Genomic DNA, 18568 nt, shown 5'->3' on the forward strand with positions numbered 1-18568 from the left:
TTTCGCTAGTAATGTTCAAATAAAAGAGTTGGAAGGAATGGTCCAAAATACCATTTATTAACGCAGTATAATCTAATAAAATATTATATGAAATAACGTTTAGGCTCTCAAACACTAAATCGTGTAGTGTTAGGAAGGAAAAGATAATAAATTCTACATGTTAAATAAGGTTCAAGACGGATATATAACTTTTATTCTTAAACAGAACGGGGTGTGATTACGAGAGAGACAAGCGAATGGGTGATGAGAAACATGATTTATTCTTCGAGAAATTGCCTCAAGCATTTAGACAAAAATTCACACAAGATGTATTATCACGCACAAGCCCAGCAGATGTGGTAAGAATTTCACTTGTGTCGAAAAGTTTCCGGTCGGCGGCCAATTCTGATGTTGTTTGGGACACATTTATTCCACCTCATCATCGAAAACTTGTTCTTGATCGCCACTACAATTACACCTTTGAATCTAGCAAAGACGTCTGTCTCTTCCTCAGTGATTTTGCCGCTGGGAGCATTACTGACCCTCTGGTAATCTTCTTGTTTTTTTTTGTTTATGACAATTTGATTTCTTTTGGTGATTTAGGTACTCCAAAAGAATATCAGAAGAGAGTTAGTTTTTTTTTGTGTAAGTGCTTGTTTGGTTAAGAATTGGAAGTTAATTCCAATGTGATGAATCTCCTTATATCTCTGACAGATTTTGGTGGGTAAGATGAAAACACTCATAGCATAACTGGGCACGGACTCGGTAATGCTTATAATTAACTCCTGTTTCCTGGATTGTGAAAGCATGTTAGGGCAACTCTAACCGTGATCCAAAAATCCAAATTTGGGGCAGTTTTGTCCCAAACAACGCCAAACGTGGACTAAAAGTGATACTATAAATTTGGACCATCATTCATCGGTATTCAGTCTTAAAAGATACTATATATTACAACCTAGAGTATTTGGCAATGTCAGATATAATAATTAATAAGCTTCCTGGCCCTGCTTCCCTAATCCCCATTGTATTGCACACCTGCATTTATACAGCATGATAAGAGTTTATACTAAAGATTACTAAGACATGCTCACTTTTTGTCTGGAACCTGTCTAAGAGTTTGTCACAAACTTAAAACAGTAGAACATAATGCAATAAGGCTAGCACTTGCTTGTACTTTCTAATTAATGCTGAGAAACCCTCAGCACACATGATGAAAAGGTAAGGAGACAGTTTATTTGCCTAAATCTTTATGTAGACAGAATTGGTCCTAGTTCCTTTCCTCCATGTGCCAATATGTCCCATGCTTGACACACACTGCCGTATCGGCTCTACCAGGTCTGGTTAAACCCCATCTAAAATCCTAATAACTGATACTGCTTTGCTTTTCATTGCCTAAATCTTTTCGTAGGCACAATTTGCCCCAGTTCCTTCCCTCCATGCGCCACCATATATTCCATGCTTGACAAACACAATGCTATCGGGTCTCCCACTTCTTATCAAACCCCATCCAAAATCCTAATTATACTGCATTAAGATAACTCCACTCCTCTCTGCTCTTTCATATGCTTTACTCCATAATCATCTTTTCCTTATTATTTTACTTTCAAATAGTATGGCACCTCGAAATAATCTTTTTAATGCACAAACATCAGCCTATATTGATAACCATTTATCTTCCAGCCAATATTCATAACAATAGTATGACACTTGATATATCCATCGGCTACATTTATAAATTGAGTTTAGTAGATTCAATCTGGTACCCGAATGTTATTGTGAAATTAATATTCAAGATGTCACGGTGCTTCCTAAATCTTTTAAGACGTGTAAAGGTTGTCCCTGTGTCATTACATTTACTCCCATAGTGGCAAAATTCTGAAAGAGTGTATATACAAATATGCATGAATACTGGATTTCAAATTCACTTTCAGATTGATCACAATCCTCGTCACTTTCTTCTGACTCACAACTAGGAATACTCGCGGTAAACAGACGGCTTTGAGCTTGTGACTCCCTAAACTACAGACTTTTGCCTATGTTTTTACTTGCTTACTTCATTCTGAATTGGCTTACTAGATGAGGTTTGCTAGCATTAGAGCTGAAAATTGAGGGTTGAAAAGGCTCTGAAGCATGTGCAAAGCCTGGTGCTCACTTTATTCCCGTCATGAATAAGCTTGATCAACTCACTTGATTTTGCAACTAATAGCTTTTCTTGATCTTCGAATTATCTGTGTATGGATCTTGATTGTTCCATCAATCTTTTGTTACACATATACTATTGCTTCCTATTGTTTTTTGCCCCTTGTTCCTGAAAGGATCAGATCTCTAGTTCTCTTTGGTTTAAATTTGTCACTGGTAAAAATTGATTAAAAGTCTGTCTTTATTTTAGATTTTTTTACTTTAAGTTAATATTTACTGTTCACCTGGCAGAGGTTTTGGTTAGATAAATGGAGTGGGAAGATGTGCCTCAAAATGACATATGAAATGCTCTCAATCACACATCTTGAAGCAGATTACTGGACGAGAAGGTGAAATTTTACTACTCCCTCCGTCCCAAAATAGTTGTCACATTTGGTTTTGTGCCGATCAAATTGACTAAAGTTTGACTGAAATTTATTAATATCTTATCAATTGACAAAATAAAAAAAATATGTCACCGGAAATAATTTTTAATCTACTTTAAGATGTAATTTTCTGTTTTTTAAAATAATAAGTGATTGGCTTATAATCTTTGGTCAAAACTTAGTTAATTTGACCAACAAAAATAGAAATGTGACAACTATTTTGAGACGGAGGGAGTATCATTTTGTTTTTGGGCAATAATTACCTTTTGTTACTTAGAGATCTATATGCATGTGTTGTATGATAAGTTTTTCATGTTGTAATTGTTAAAAACAGCGAATACCAGTATCCGGTGCTAGGTCATGTGATTTGGCTTGAAGTGTATGGCAAAATACCCACTTCAAGATTGTCACCAGAGACAGCCTATGAAGCTTATCTTGTGTTTAGACTCTCGGAATACGTTTGCTATGGACTTCACATACCTATATATAGAGGCTTCTGTTGGGATCCCAGGGGAAGAAATCACAAAGGAACTTATATATTTGGACCCTCGAATAGCCAAGTCCGGGAGCTTTAACCATTATCCAAACACAAACCCGGGGGAAGGACATCCCTTTATAGAAGTTAAGTTGGGTGAATACTTTAACAAAGAAGGGGAGAACAGGGATGTGGAAGTAACTTTGAAAGAAGTGAAAAGTGGAAGGCCAAAGTGCGGTGTCCATATTGCTGGGATGAAGATGCTACCTAAGCGCAATATAAACCTTTAATAATTGTGCTCGCTCTTGTTTGGGATAGAGATCTGGACGTTAAAAATTGTTATCTGTTCATATCTTTGACGCTTTGCGTATGATGATGAAGAGCTGTAATCGTTAGGCAGCTAATCTTAGCTAAGCAGTACTACTGCAACTCTCAACATGTTTCCCGTGTTTTATTCTAAATTATTACAATGATAGACTTTACTCATGAATGCTTTACCAAGAAACAGAACTATATGGCCATACCCTTCATGAAACTCATGTCTATAATGAAAGCCGGAGCCTAAAGACAGTCAAATTAGAAATTAATTGCCACATACATAGCAACAAGTGTTTTGGTTGAACATTTACAGGTCTGATTGTACTATCTAGTTCAGTTTCCTTTATCTCTAAATAATTAGAGTGTTTGAACAAGTACTTCAAATTTGAAACAGGAATCAGAAACCAAAAGTATGAGCCTCCTGAACCTGCATTAGCTGCCCTTTGGTCGAAATTCAAAGCCTTCAACACCAGGTCCAGTCTTAGGAATCTCACTGTTTTTTGTCATAGTGATCTCCAAATTCATCTCCTCCCCTCCTCTGTTAAAGTATTCTCCTAATCTAACTTCAAACCTGTCATCTTTTCTCTGTTGCGGATATTGGAGATCATCATCCCCTTCTGACCTCATCTTATGCGGGTTCAAACAAACATTCTGTTTAATGCTTTCCACACCATCAATCCCTATGGAAACTTCAACAGGTTCATTAAAATATTCATCAATAATTGGGGAATGAAAGACAAGATAGATTGCATAGGTCGTATCTGGTGATAACATGCAGGTGCTTATCTTTCCGCGAATTTCAAACAATAAAAGATTGTTGCATTCAGTAATTTGATTTTGAAATCTGCATATGAAGATAGGCGGGTTAAACAGATATTGTACATTGTTGTCGAAAAATTATTAAAGGAAAAAAAAAACTCAGGACCTTGATTTTTCAGATCTTGTACACCAGCCTGGATTCAAGAAATATTCTTCAACACCACCTGTAAATGAAGCAGCTACAAGGAAACACTTCTTACCGCTCCTCTTGTGTAACCAGAAGCACTGCATGCACAACAAGTATATATTACCAAGAACTCACCGTCAAAAATTCAGATACTTAATTCATCACCAATAGCAAATGTGAATCACAAAAGAATACATGGACCCTTTGGCATAGCTTAAAAGGAGTATAATACTCAAAGTTATTACCAAGTTATTTACAGGCCAAAAGTAGTTATTATTTTATGCATTTGGATAATATTCTGGTACTTAGAGCATCTCCAGTAAGCTCTTTAAACAAGCTCTTAAATGAAAAAATAGAGAGCATTAACAAAATGGAAGCTCCAATAGACTCTTAGAGGCTTTTCAAAACCTTAAGAGTTTATTCTCTCTCCTCTATTTTAAGAGTCTCTCACTCACTCTTAAGTTATATTTTATTATAAAGTAATACAAGCATCCACTTTCTCTTTCCACTCTAGTATTGTAGTCCTATTCATTTAATAATAAAATATTGTTTAAGAGTGGATGTAAAGAGTGTTGTTGGAGATGAATATACATTAAATTGTTAAGAGTGAATATTATATATTATATTTGAGGAATGACTTAAGAGACTATTGGAGATGCTCTTACAAATTATCATCTATTAAATTATTAAGTGGTTGGGAGCTTATCCTCTGTCGTCTCAGAATTCGATCCCACTATCTCAGGTCCTGGGTTCGATCCTGGCTCACCCGAGAATTTAGTAGAACAAATACTCATTTGTAAGTATTTGTAAGGCTATAAACCATATTTGTCAAAACAAAAAAATAAGTCAAAACTAGCATTTTTGACTTCTCCTATGCAATTGCAAACATTACAAACAACCTGTTTCCGAGCTTTTAAGCTTTGCCAAACAATAATATAATGTGTAAACAATGAGAAAATAAGATGGAATTACCAGAGTATTCCCGTCAAAGATGACATGATTACCAATGAGAAAGAGAAAGACATCTTTCTTGTGAGCAAATTTGATGTTGGGTAAAGAATCCGCCCGATCAAGAAATTGTTGATAGTCAGAGGGCAAAAATCTCTCCCACACGGTGTTTGATTCCGCCGCCGAGAGAAACCTTTTACACACCACAGAGAGCCTGCATGCCTCCATAGGCCCAATAAGCGAAACAACTTCTTCTATGATTTCCTCAGGTAGCTTTCCGAATAAATCAGCGTCGGCCATCGGTGTTTATACGTGAGAGGACGCCTTTGTTATAAAGACTTGGTTTATATCCGCTCATCTAAATTAGATGAGTGAGAGCGCTTTTTTAATGCTAACAGAAAGTCTCACAACAATTTTGATTGAGGCTCTAGCCTCTATGTATACTGGGATTTTAATGCTCGCGGTGCTGGGCAGTTACTGTTTTTAAATTGCTTATATACATATAAATTAATATCTTATATTCGCGGTGATAATTTTAATAAAATTAAGTAAATAATTTTGCATATATATGAATTATTTTTCTCTTATTAAAAGACTCATTTTTCTCCTACTTTTCTTTTATTAAATTAATTTGTGAATGCAGCTCAATAGTATATAAGAAAATAGCGTTAAATTCATATATAAAAGTAACTATTCAAAATTGTCATTATTTAAGAGCATCTCCAACCATGAAGACCCCCTAGCTAAAATATGAGTTGTCATGCCAAAAATAAAAAAAATTAGCCAATCACTTTAAAAATTCACACTCCAACCACAATGACCTGTTGTCTATAAATTTAGCCAACCTCCAGTGGATGGCTAAATTTGTCGAACCTCTACAGGTCTGTAAGAAATCTGTAGGAAGATTGCACATCATTTATTACCATATTGAGCTGATATATTCTATTTTAACAATCTAAAATATTAATAACATGCTATTTTTAAATTATAGCCAACCAATATAGCTAATACCATTGAAGAGAAATGTCTTACAGGTTCAACAAATTTTACATAACGTCTTACAGGTCCAATTTAGCCAACGATTATAGCCAACACCGTTGAACATGCTCTTGTACCACGAAATCTAAATTTCAATAATATGTTCTGTTCACCTGACAGAAGTTTTGGTTGGATAAATGGAGTGGGAAGATGTGCCTCAAAATGACATATGAAATGCTCTCAATCACACAGCTTGAAGCAGATTACTGGACGAGAAGGTGAAATTTTACTATCATTTTGTTTTTGGGCAATAATTACCTTTTGTTACTTAAGAGATCTATATGCATGTGTTGTATGATAAGTTTTTCATATGTTGTAATTGTTAAAAACAGCGAATACCAGTATCCGGTGCTAGGTCATGTGATTTGGCTTGAAGTGTATGGCAAAATACCCACTTCAAGATTGTTGGAATAATCTTAAACTTATAATTTTAATTATTTGTTTAATTTTTAATATTAGCACCTGTTAGCCACGTCTATGCAGTAAACCAAGTGTTTAGTTTGTTTTAGGTTGTTTAGGTGAGTCATGGTGCAGTTAGGAGTTTGTTGGAGTAATTCTGGGTGCATGTTGTTGCTGATTTGTAGGGATTAGTTATATTAGGTGTATTTAAATTCCTATGTTTGTTTTGAAGTTTAAGCCAACGAAATAATACTTACTTTCTTAAGTTCCAAAGAAAACAAGCTTGTCTATTCTACGAATATTAGGACTTTTATTTTCAACATGGTATCAGAGCGAGGTTTCTTTGTGGCATAATAATATGTTTTTTCAAGAAGCAGTTCCAGCTGAGAAGGTGGTTGCAGTAGACCAAAATATAATACATAAACTTTGAGGGGTCATTGGGATAAAGTGGTTATCAGAAACTAATATACACATTTGTTACCTCTCAAACAGTTAAAGTTAACGGTTGTTTTTAACGGGGTGGTAAGCCATAGTTAGAGATGAGCAGAAGTCAAACTAAAAATTAAAACCGCACCAAAAAACTGCAAAAACCACACGAAATAGCACCACATAAAACCGCACTGAATAAAAACCGAATTGAGATAAAACTGCACCGATACTTTGAATTTGGTTTTGGTTTCTAAATATTCTAAAATAGGATACAAAGTGAACCGAACCACAATAATATTTATATTTATTTATTTATTTTATATATTTATATATAATATATAAATTATATCTATTATAAAATATATAATTATATATATAGTATGCACACATGCTACACAGCACACTGTCCAGTCAGGTTTTACATTTTACACTCGTTTTTGCCAGTCCATTTTTTGTTGGGTTAATCGGTTAGGCGTATAGTGCATCTTTACAGGTGAAATTTAGGTGAACAAGTGAAGCCGGACAAGATAAGATGAATAAAATAGACTAGTTATGGCTGTTGGCATCTGAATATGCACTAGTCTATCTGGTGCATGTAAAATATGTCCGAATACACTACTATTTTCCGGTTAAGCTCTTTTATTATTTGAATACTAGTTGATAACCCGTGCTAAATATGGGTTTAAATAAAATTTTAAAATTTATTATTTATTAGAAGAATAATGTCATTTTTAAATTACTTATCATGTTTTTATTATATCTATTTAAATTATTGTTTATAAATCATATTTGAATTATTGTTATTTTATATAAAACTTTCTTTGAGTTTCTATTTGTCAAGTCAGTGTTACCACCGCCTTATTCGTCTTTATCGCAAATCTTCTGAAAAACACTTAATGATAATAATTATTATTATTAAAAAATATATGACCAAGTTTTTTGGTACTTTGGTATCAATATTGAATCTTGTTTATTTTAATTATGAAATATGATAGAAATTTTATATTTTTGTTTCATAAATTTAATTGTATGAGTTTTAAAAATTAAAACGAATATTTGACGTATGTATAGAGTTTAGGTTCTTTTATTATATGGTGTAATATGGAAATTGACTTCTTTTTATTTGAGTTTCTGTTTGTCAAGTCAGTGTTACCACCGCCTTATTCGTCTTTATCGCAATCTTGAGAAAAATACTGAATGATAATTATTATTATTATTAAAAAAATATGACCAAGTTTTTTGGTACTTTGGTATAAATATTAAATCTTGTTTATTTTAATTCTGAAATATGATATAAATTTTATAGTTTTGTTTCGTAAATTGAATTGTATGAGTTTTAAAAATTAAAACGAATATTTGACGTATGTCTAGAGTTTCGGTTCTTTTATTATATGTTGCAATATGTAAGATGACTTCATTTTTTTTTGAGTTTCTATTTGTCAAGTCAGTGTTATCACCGCTTTATTCGTCTTTATCGCAATCTTATGAAAAACGCTGAATGATAATAATTATTATTATTAAAAAAATATATGACCAAGTTTTTTGGTACTTTAGTATCAATATTGAATCTTGTTTATTTTAATTCTGAAATAATGATAGAAATTTTAAAAATTTAAATTTATGATTTTTAAAAACTAAAATGAATAATTTCGTTGACATTATTATTCTATTGATAAGATATTATATTAATATCAATATGTACTCCTTATTTATAATCAATATAGAAGTCTTTTCATAAAATTCTAATCAATTTAGAAGTATTTCACTGTTCTAATGAATATTGAGGTTTTTAATAATAAAATTCTATTTAATATAGAAGTCTTTTGACAATAGTATAATAATGATTATAAAATCCTAATCAATATGAAAGTGACCAAATTTTGGTACTTTAGTACCGATGTTCCACCGAAACGTGGTTTCGCTTATTAATAAAGGGTATTGATTGATTACTGATGGCATACTTATTATAAATTTGTTAAAGGTCCTAGCATTCGAGAGTTTATTGGACTTTTCACAGTTTGAAAACCAAATCGCACCACGTAAAACCGAATAAGATTATTTTTGAAGATAATTTGAAATCTTAATTGAATAAGATTTGAATATATATTTTAAAATTCTAATTGAATAAACCTATATTTTATGAAAGAAAAAAATTCTACAAAATCTCAAATAAATACACTCCATCTAATTTAGTAGGGTCCCGAACTGTCATGATGGGATCAATTTTTTTGAAAATAATTTGATTGACTGAACTTGAAATAGACATTTATGCTAGCGGAACTGTCCGGTCCGATTTTCTAAAAAAAATTGATCCTTTTATATTTAAATTTTAAAAAGTAAATATTATATTTGGTCCACATTACATCTATAAATATTGTTATTTCTCTAACGTTGTGGTCATTTGGATGGAACGGAACGAGAAAAGAATGAAATGAAAAATTATAAAAAAGTTTTGTGTTGAATGAAAAAAATAGGAGACAATAGTGATTAGATATGAGTGAATCTAATATTCAATTGAGATTTTGTGGATAGTTTTTAATCTATGGTTTATAATGGATTGTATGCGATTCTGATTTTGTACGCGTTCTTGATAAAATGTCGCATAGTTGATATAGATTCTTTAATATTTAAGCACAATATTTCAAAATCTCATGGATTTTAGTGGGATTTTAAAAACTTAAAATAAACTGAACTATGCCACAAAATCTATCATTTTATGAAATCCAAAGAAATCCATCAACATTTGAATATCATCAGATTTTAATGGATATTAAACAATCTCAATTGAATATCATGAGATTTTTGAGCATAATTTAAAAACCTGATTACCCTTAGATTTTGTAGCAAAATTTAAAATTACAATTGAATACTTTAAGATTTTAATGAATTTTAAACGATCCTAATTGAATATTCTCGATTTTCATGAATGAAAAAAATCTTTTAAAATCCCAATAAGATATAACCCTGTAAATTTCTTATGACGAAGATTATAGGAAAACATGATAAAGAAGTGGAATGATTGTTCTTTACAAAACATATGAGTTATGTTTTTAGTGCAAATAATTAAAATACGATAATTGAAAAAATAAAAATTATAGACATTTTTCATTATCACATACAATTTGGAATATAAATTTCATTCCGTTCTCTCTCCATTCCATTCCATTTCATTCGGTCTAAGTTAATACAGTCTAAAATTTTAAAATTACAGCGAAATCCAAAGTAGTTGGATTGGTTATCTTTATTTCATTTTAATTTTGTTTATGGTTCAACTGTTAAAGTTGAGTTTAAGTTTTTTTAATATAGGCTCTGTTTGGTAATTATCAGTTAGCTATTAACTGTTAGTGGATTGAATTGGATGTTCCGACTAGCTGATTAAAATAGATGTTTTGACTAGCGGATTGAATTAATAGTTTTTCGTAAAACTGTTTGATAAATAGCTGATTGATTAGTTTTTTCTAACACAAACCAAAACGTCTAACCCAAAAAAAATTCTCAAAGTAGCTTTTTCAAAATTAGATTTTTGGATCCAAGTCTCTGTTTCAATCCATTAACTATCAACCATTAATATTGATGAATTCTAGTGGTTAAATCTATAAGACACCTCAAATAATTTTGACGAAAACCTCTTATAACTTCAACTAAAAAACTCAGGAGTTATTTTGGTATATATGTGTACTCCCTAGCTTTGATCCTCATCAAATGTGCTTTCACTCTTGAATATGAGCCCGTAAACTCGTAATTACAAAAATTACATTTTATTCTTATATTTCCACCTCTTTCTCTTGATTTTGTAATTTTGGTCGCATGTTTCCATAGAATGTCTTCACTTCCTGTTTTAATACTTTGAGAAGCCTCTAAGCTTGAAGCTTAATTGGTAGATGATTCCATGACTAGAAAAAAAACAAAGATATATAAATTAAATGTAAGGGCTAGTTGCTTGTTAGCAAGAGGTAGAAGCTCAGTCTATAGCTCTACCGAACAAGGCGGTAGAATGCTCAAAATAACAAAGTTGGAAAAAATGTCTTCAAATATCCGTCAGAGACGCGTGTTTGGCTGTTTCAAGATGCTACACCGTGTAGCGTATCGAAAGAGGATGATATAGCGGAAGATGATAGATAGAAATAAGAGTGGAATACCCGAATATGGCGGTGCGGCGCGGATGATCACGGTGGCTGAATCGCGCCCTCAGTCGCTGTGCTTGATAACTCCAGATCCCGTTCCGGCCTTTTCTCCGCCTTGCTCCGTCGTCTTGCGGTGTAGCTGCTGGATGGGTGCCTGCAAAACAACGCCGGAGGGGGGTTTGGACCCCGAGGCGCCTCCGGCGTGAGAGTAAGAGCGGGCTTGAAAGTAGTCGGACGGAAAATGAGCTATCTATCAATGTAGAGGGTGTGTGTATGGTGGTTGCTTGAGTGGTTGTGTTTGCTGAATATATTCAACATATATATTAAACCCCCCTCCGGCGTTGTTTTGCAGGCACCCATCCAGCAGCTACACCGCAAGACGACGGAGCAAGGCGGAGAAAAGGCCGGAACGGGATCTGGAGTTATCAGTGCTCTTCTATGCTTCTTCTGATTAGGGCTTCATGTAAATTTAGGAATTAAAATACGTGACGGGTATGTTTTTATTAAAAGTCAAAAATTATCATGTGAAAAATTACCGTTTCTGCCTTTCTCGCACGGTGTATCCCGGTACAAGTGCAGGGGGATAGCCACGCGGTGCACCCGGTGCGCACCAGCCGCACCCGCACCGCACCCATGCTTCATAATTGAGAAGACAGCAGCTCATTTAGGGAGTGTCCTATTCTCTCTAACCTCCTGAATTTTTACAGCCATCAATGACGGCCACTGACACTAGCTGTGAGTCTGTGGTCGTAAGTGGTCAGCAACAATAACAAAACACAACTCCTCAGCACCCACAAAGGGATGTGCAACAGCCCATCTGGGTAACTATGATTATCTACTTGTATTGACTTCAGTTTTTTGCTTTACTTGTCCGTTTGATAGCTTATTATTTATTTATCGTGTATGTAGTCTTCTCGCAATTGCAGAGTAGACCCTGGCAGAGTTCCCCTCGAAGGCTACTGGAACTGCTGTAGACTGGGTGCAGATGGTTGGGATGAAGGTATGTGCAAGATTTTCGCACTCTGATAACATAGAATACTCACAGATTTGTAGGAATGATTTGTTCTTGTGTTAAAAATTCAAGTTTGCTCTAGCTCAGAGCAAATTGCCCATGTTACATTTATTCAACATCTTCTTTATAATATTTGCAGCCTGGTCCGGATTCTATTGGCATCGTTGCGGTTTCCCGCAATTGTAGTGGGATAGCAGCACGAGCCTGCGGTCTTGTTAGCCTAGAGCCCATGAAGGTAGATATCTTAAATTTTTTGAGCTTCGACTTTGCTTTCTTTTCTTCTTGGTACATTTGATGATTGAAAAGTCCTTTTCTGTTCGTGGTATATTTATGATCACCTGTTCTGTTTTAGGTCGCCGAAATCCTTAAAGATCGTCCATCTTGGTTCCGTGATTGCCGTTGCCTTGATGTTTTGAGTGTCATTCCTACTGGAAATGGAGGAACAATAGAGCTCATATATATGCAGGTTTGCATCATATTAAGCTGATGAACTGTCCATTTTGAGTTGCTTGAATCTCAAAGTTCTTTCTATATAGAGAGTGTAAAATGCAAGGGGTTTATTACGTAATTGTTCTCTCAGACATGTGCCTACAACATTGGCATCGGCCTGAGACTTTTGGACACTGAGAAATACTACAACTTTGGAAAGATGGCAGTCTTGTGGTAAATCATTACTGTTACTTTCAGGACACTCTTTATAGAAATTTATTGTTAGTCTGGTTACGTTGGATCTAACACTGGTTCATAATTTGCAGATATGCGAGAGGTCTCTGACTTCTTTAACTGGTGGTCCACCTGGGCCACCTGCCACATGTTTTGTAAGAGCTGACATGTTACCTAGTGGTTGTCTGATTAGACCTTGTGATGGCGGCGGCTCTATCATCAACATTGTTGATCATGTCAATCTGGATGTAAGTCATAAATGAATTTGAGGTCTGCATTTTGTTGTTCTAGTACCTGAATTTCTTATGCAATGATTCGTATGTGTTATATCCTTGGAGCGTGCCTAAAGTTCTGAGGCCTCTGTACGAATCATCAAGATTACTTGCTCAAAAGATGACCATGGCACTAAGATCATCAACCCTGGGGATTATGTTATTATGTGGCAACTTCTATTATAAGTTTGTTCTTACTAATTTTATCTACAGTCTTTGAGACATATATGACAAATCGCACAAGAATCAAGTGGAGAAATTCAGTATACTGGTGGGAAGCAACCTGCTGTTTTGCGAACATTCAGTCAAAACTGTGCTGGTGAGGTTTTACTCCAAGCTCTAATGAGATCTTAGTTATAAACCCTGTTTAAAGACTTACCAGTGAATTTAGTGCATGAGTTCACTTCATAATGCTTATATCTTTATATTACCCTTCGTCTAAGATTAGATGAATTTGGATCACAGGGGTTTTAATGATGCTGTAAATGGGTTTCTCGATGATGGTTGGTCGATTTTGGGTAGTGACGGTGTGGAGGATGTTACCATTGCCATCAACTCGAATCCAGGAAAATATAACAACACATTATCAATACTGCCGACATTTGGAGGAGTGCTCTGTGCCAAAGCATCAATGCTTCTTCAGGTACTTTTTTTTCACCAGTATACATTTTCTATCAAATCATGGTCAGGCATATTTTATTCCAAAAGAAACTTTCATTAACATTGCTAATGGACACTGTGGTTATATGCAGCATGTACCCCCAGCTTTACTTGTTCGTTTTCCAAGGGAGCACCGATCAGAGTGGGCTGATTATGCAATTGATGCTTACTCTGCTGCATCTCTGCAATCAAGTCCCTATGCTATTCCCTACGCCAGACCTGGTGGTTTCCCTGGGACCCAGGTCATTTTGCCTCTAGCTGATACAGTGTAGCATGAGGTAAAAATCATGTGTTTTCTATATTGGTTAAGTCATAGGAATCATGTTTTAAGTCATAGGTTTTTTGTGTTTCAAGGTTAGCTAGTTCACGTATTGCGTTATTCAGTGACAAATGTCATGTATATATATTTCTATGACATGGTACAGAACAAAAGCACTTCAAATTATTTCCAAACATGAATATTTCAAAATTATTATTATCTTTGGTGGTTTTGATCAGCACTATGCATATTTTTCCATCAAGTGCAATGGAAAAAGTTACATTTTTTTTAGCGGTCGAATGGGTGCCAATGTATTGCGGGAGGGTACCGTGTATCCCCAATCTCATTACGAATCAGTTCACACTACACGGTCTGAGAAGATCGCGTCAGGTTGGAGAAAAGGATGATGCTGATGTGGAAAAAGTCGTAAGTATTTCACCGTACATTTATATATTATGCATATTAATTTGTGTGTTTTTTTTTAATCAATTTTTGTGCTTTTACTTGTTTTAAAGTAAGCAATGTCTCTTGGCCATGGTGACTTATAAATATAATATATACGGTGTCTTGATAATTTATGATATCTTTTCTTATTTTAATGTATAAATTCCAATAAAATATTCATCCTTATTATTAAGAAAATATATTTAAATTATTATTGTAGGGAAAAGAAAGATAGAAGGGACAAAATATGTTGAAACGGGGAGAAATGATTTTTTATTGATGAGAACGATTTTTAAGACATGTATAGTGATTATTTCAAAAATAAAAGATATCTTAAGTATTTCACGATAATGTTAAGATATTGTTGAATCACTTATTTGTTCTAAATTCCATAAATATTTGTTTATAATACCATTTTAGGACATGATTACTTAAAATAGCAAGCTGAAAATTTCATAAACATTATAACTAAATTTTGAAAGTCTGAAAAAAATATACTATTAACGATTTTCCGCACTTGTAGTGTAATTTTAAGGCAGTTTTGAAAAAGAGTTGGCCTTTCTTTTTATTTATTTTTAAAAAAGCGGCCTTTTTTTTACCCTCGTAAACTAGAAAACACATAGCTACGTGCATCAGCATTCTGCCGAAAAGTGAGAAGCATCCGCTCTTTTAACTTGCTTTTGTCTCAAATAAATTCAAACTAAAATAATTAAAAAGCTTAGATAGTTTCCACGATCTCCGATGGAACTTTGGTTTTCATAGAAATTTTTTGTGAAATATAATTACAAATTTTATTTAAAAAATCATAAATAGAAATATATACAATTATTTTATTAAAAAGTTATTGAAAAACATGAACATGATTTTACAGAAGAATACAATATATTCGGAATTATTCTACTTTATATAGCACCGGTTTCGAAATTTTTTCTATATATTAAATGTTAAATTATTCATAATATATACGTTACAGTATTCTATATTAAACTTATATATCATACACACACACCCCCACACACACATATATATATATATATATATTATAATAAAATTAATGATTTCTAATGTTATATTATGACAATACTTATTTATCTATACAATACAATACTATAATAATCCAACATGGGTATAATTTGTAATCCAAGTTTTTAGTTATATATTTTGGTTTAGTACTCTACCTCTCAAACTACAAGTTTGGAAAATAGGTCTATCACTCTTACATTGTTAAATAGTTTTAAATACTAAAAACACTCATGACAATACATTATCCTATAATATTATTTTATGAAAAAATTGTAATGATGTTAAAAATAAAATTATAAATATCCAATTTTGAATATTTTTTGAACAAAACCCACATATAACTTTTAACTCTAACGTGTTCTATTTCAATATAGACATTAACCATAATAGAAAAATCTATACTATACTATTAAAGTCGAAATTTTAAAAGTGCGGTCGGTCGGATTATGGACCTATTTATATAACCAATTATCCTTTTTAATTATAATATATTACTTTTTAAATATATTTTTTAACTAAAAAAACTCAAACTTCCACAAATAATTTAGACAACATATCAATTACCCTTTTTAACTAAAACACATTATATTTTTAGATTTCTAAACATGCAACATACATATAAAAAGATACTTTCATTATATATAATTATTGATAAACAACTGATGATAGTTTTTAACTAAAATACATTAATATTAATTTTAAATACTTTAATTATCTCACTCTAGAACTAATTTTATAAATCTTTACTATCTGTACTAGATTATACAATATATTATTATTATCTTATTAAAATAGAAATATTAAAATTTTCGTTTGTCGATTGTTATTGAGCCTACGGCCTCCTTAATTTATAATGTTTCTCACAGAATTTTTAATTATCTATTATTTGGTTGGTATGATCGATTGATATTTGAATTTACGGGGTTCTAACTTATAACATGTTTAATACTATATTATTAATGACGAAATTCAAAAAGATTGATTGGTTGATTGATATTTGGGCTTATTGATCTCCTTAAATTATGTTAAATTATAAAATTCTCATTAAACATATATTTTCGATTAGCCATTTGACATAGCATAATTATTAACTTAAATAAAAAGAACTTATTTAACACACTAAATTAATTAAAATACATCTTCAATACGTTATTAATTTTAAAAGCATATTTTATTAAAGGACACATTATTCTATCATAAATTTATCTTCACAATAAGAATATTAGTTAAATTTAAAATATATATGATAATATTACAAATATAATGAACCCGACGAGTAAATATGAATTTATTTTATTTTTGTTGCTTTAGTTGTTAATAAAAATAACTATAACATGATTCATAGTTCCTCACAATTTCGCAGATTAGAAACAGAATAAGAGATCTTCGAGCTTATTGTCCTTCAATTGCGTCGGGAAGGCCGGAAACTACTTTTTGGGTGCATGAGTGGAGGGTTCATGGAAAATATTCCGGGTTTAAAGCGGATGAATATTTTCAGCTGGCGATTGAAGTTAGTAAAATGCAAAATGTCACAAAAAATTTAAATGATAATCTTATAACTGAAGACCAAAACTTCAAATATTCTGTTGATCAGATTCAGACTACCATTAGAAGCGTAACAGGCTTTAATCCTGTTTTGACATGTCTTCGTCGCAGACAGTTCCAATATGAGCTTATGGAAGTACATATTTGTATAAAAAAGGATATCAAAGATCATCTTATGATACCTGACTATGCAGCATGCGACTACTCGACAAATACATGCGGCTGGTCGACAACTCGACCAAGTTTACGACTCCTGCCAGCTCCGGATCCGGATATAAGTTTGCCTCCGCCTCCGCCTTCGTCAGAACTAACTTTCTTGACTCAGGTATATAAGTTTGCCTCCGCCTCCGCCTTCGTCAGAACTAACTTTCTTGACTCCACCTGAGGGTGATTATAATTACGAAGATTATTTTTTTACCCTGATTTTGACCCTGATCAGCCAGATTGAGCCAAAACATTAACATCCGAAATTTTTCAAGTGGGGAAGAACATTGTTCTGATGTAGTGTAGACATACTCTGTAAAAGCACTATGTTTCTGTAATATACTTTTATTTATACGCAGCTAGCCAGCCTCCCCTATGAATTCCACCAGCGTACTTGCCTTTGTATAACAAGGTTCATTATGGTGGTTTAAGATGAGTCAGTTGGGTTGCGGCTTTAAATTGGTGTAAGGTTCTTTTGGTGTAATTGGTACTTAATGAATTGATCTTGTGTCTTGATACTCTTGCAATATATGTATTCTCTTCAATCAACATGTAGCCATGTAATATATATATAATAGCATATTTAGGTTAATGACATGAATGTTCCCCACGAGGTGTTAAGTATAGTATGTTCTCAGCTACTACAGCGTTTGAATAGTGGTTCTTGTTCAAAAGCTGATACAAATATATTATCCTCTAAAACTGTTTTCTGTATATAGAATATTTTGTCCCTTTATAGTGACAAACTACTAAAGTGTATTGTATAAATACTTGAAGACTTGGATCATGTGTCATAATTAACTACTAATTCTCTGCAACATTATGTTGATCAGCGTGGCAAAATCATTGAAAGGAGGAGCTTGACAACATCCTTGTTCAAGAGAAAACTGAGCAAATAGAGGTATTTAACCATTTGACAACGTAGCTTTATCTTTCTACCATGATAGTTTTCACAGCTTTATTATTTGTTAATTCTAAATAGTTATCATTTTAAAATTTCCCCTATCTGAGATTTATCAGGTCATAGGCTTTTTTTAAGGGTTTGGTCAAGTGATTATATATCCCTGAGATGACAAAATCGTACACAATAATTACTAGTCACTGCCCATCAAAAACTGGTAGTTAACATTTGACAGTAATATGGACACATATATGGTGCAAATCTAAATTTTCAATTCCACTCCAAAATAATTGGATGCAGCAAAATTTTAATGCAGTTTTATAGTCGTCGCTGAGTTTTTTTAATGTTATCTGGACTGCCCGTTG

At 33.0% G+C, this 18568-nt stretch overlaps 1 protein-coding gene and 2 pseudogenes across 2 annotated transcripts in view; 2 read left to right on the top strand and 1 right to left on the bottom strand.

The window, feature by feature from the left end:
• Positions 1–18568, bottom strand: part of LOC108205450 (putative F-box protein PP2-B12) — a 36196-nt gene that overhangs the window by 5528 nt on the left and 12100 nt on the right. The window contains exons 2-4 of one of the 2 annotated variants that reach the window (XM_064085795.1): positions 5255–5499; positions 4262–4380; positions 3764–4180 (exon numbers count right to left, since the gene is read on the bottom strand). In XM_064085795.1, the coding sequence (XP_063941865.1) occupies positions 3769–4180; positions 4262–4380; positions 5255–5499 (776 nt within the window). In that variant the 3' untranslated portion in view covers positions 3764–3768. Of the gene's footprint in view, positions 1–3544; positions 4181–4261; positions 4381–5254; positions 5500–18568 lie in introns of those variants that run through there. The other variant, XM_017375415.2, reaches the window with a different exon arrangement.
• Positions 196–3530, top strand: LOC108205452 (F-box protein PP2-B10-like; annotated as a pseudogene).
• LOC108223682 (homeobox-leucine zipper protein ATHB-14-like) lies at positions 11934–17733 on the top strand (annotated as a pseudogene).

This window comes from Daucus carota, chromosome 1 (assembly GCF_001625215.2).
Source record: "Daucus carota subsp. sativus chromosome 1, DH1 v3.0, whole genome shotgun sequence".
NCBI classification, from domain to species: domain Eukaryota; kingdom Viridiplantae; phylum Streptophyta; class Magnoliopsida; order Apiales; family Apiaceae; genus Daucus; species Daucus carota.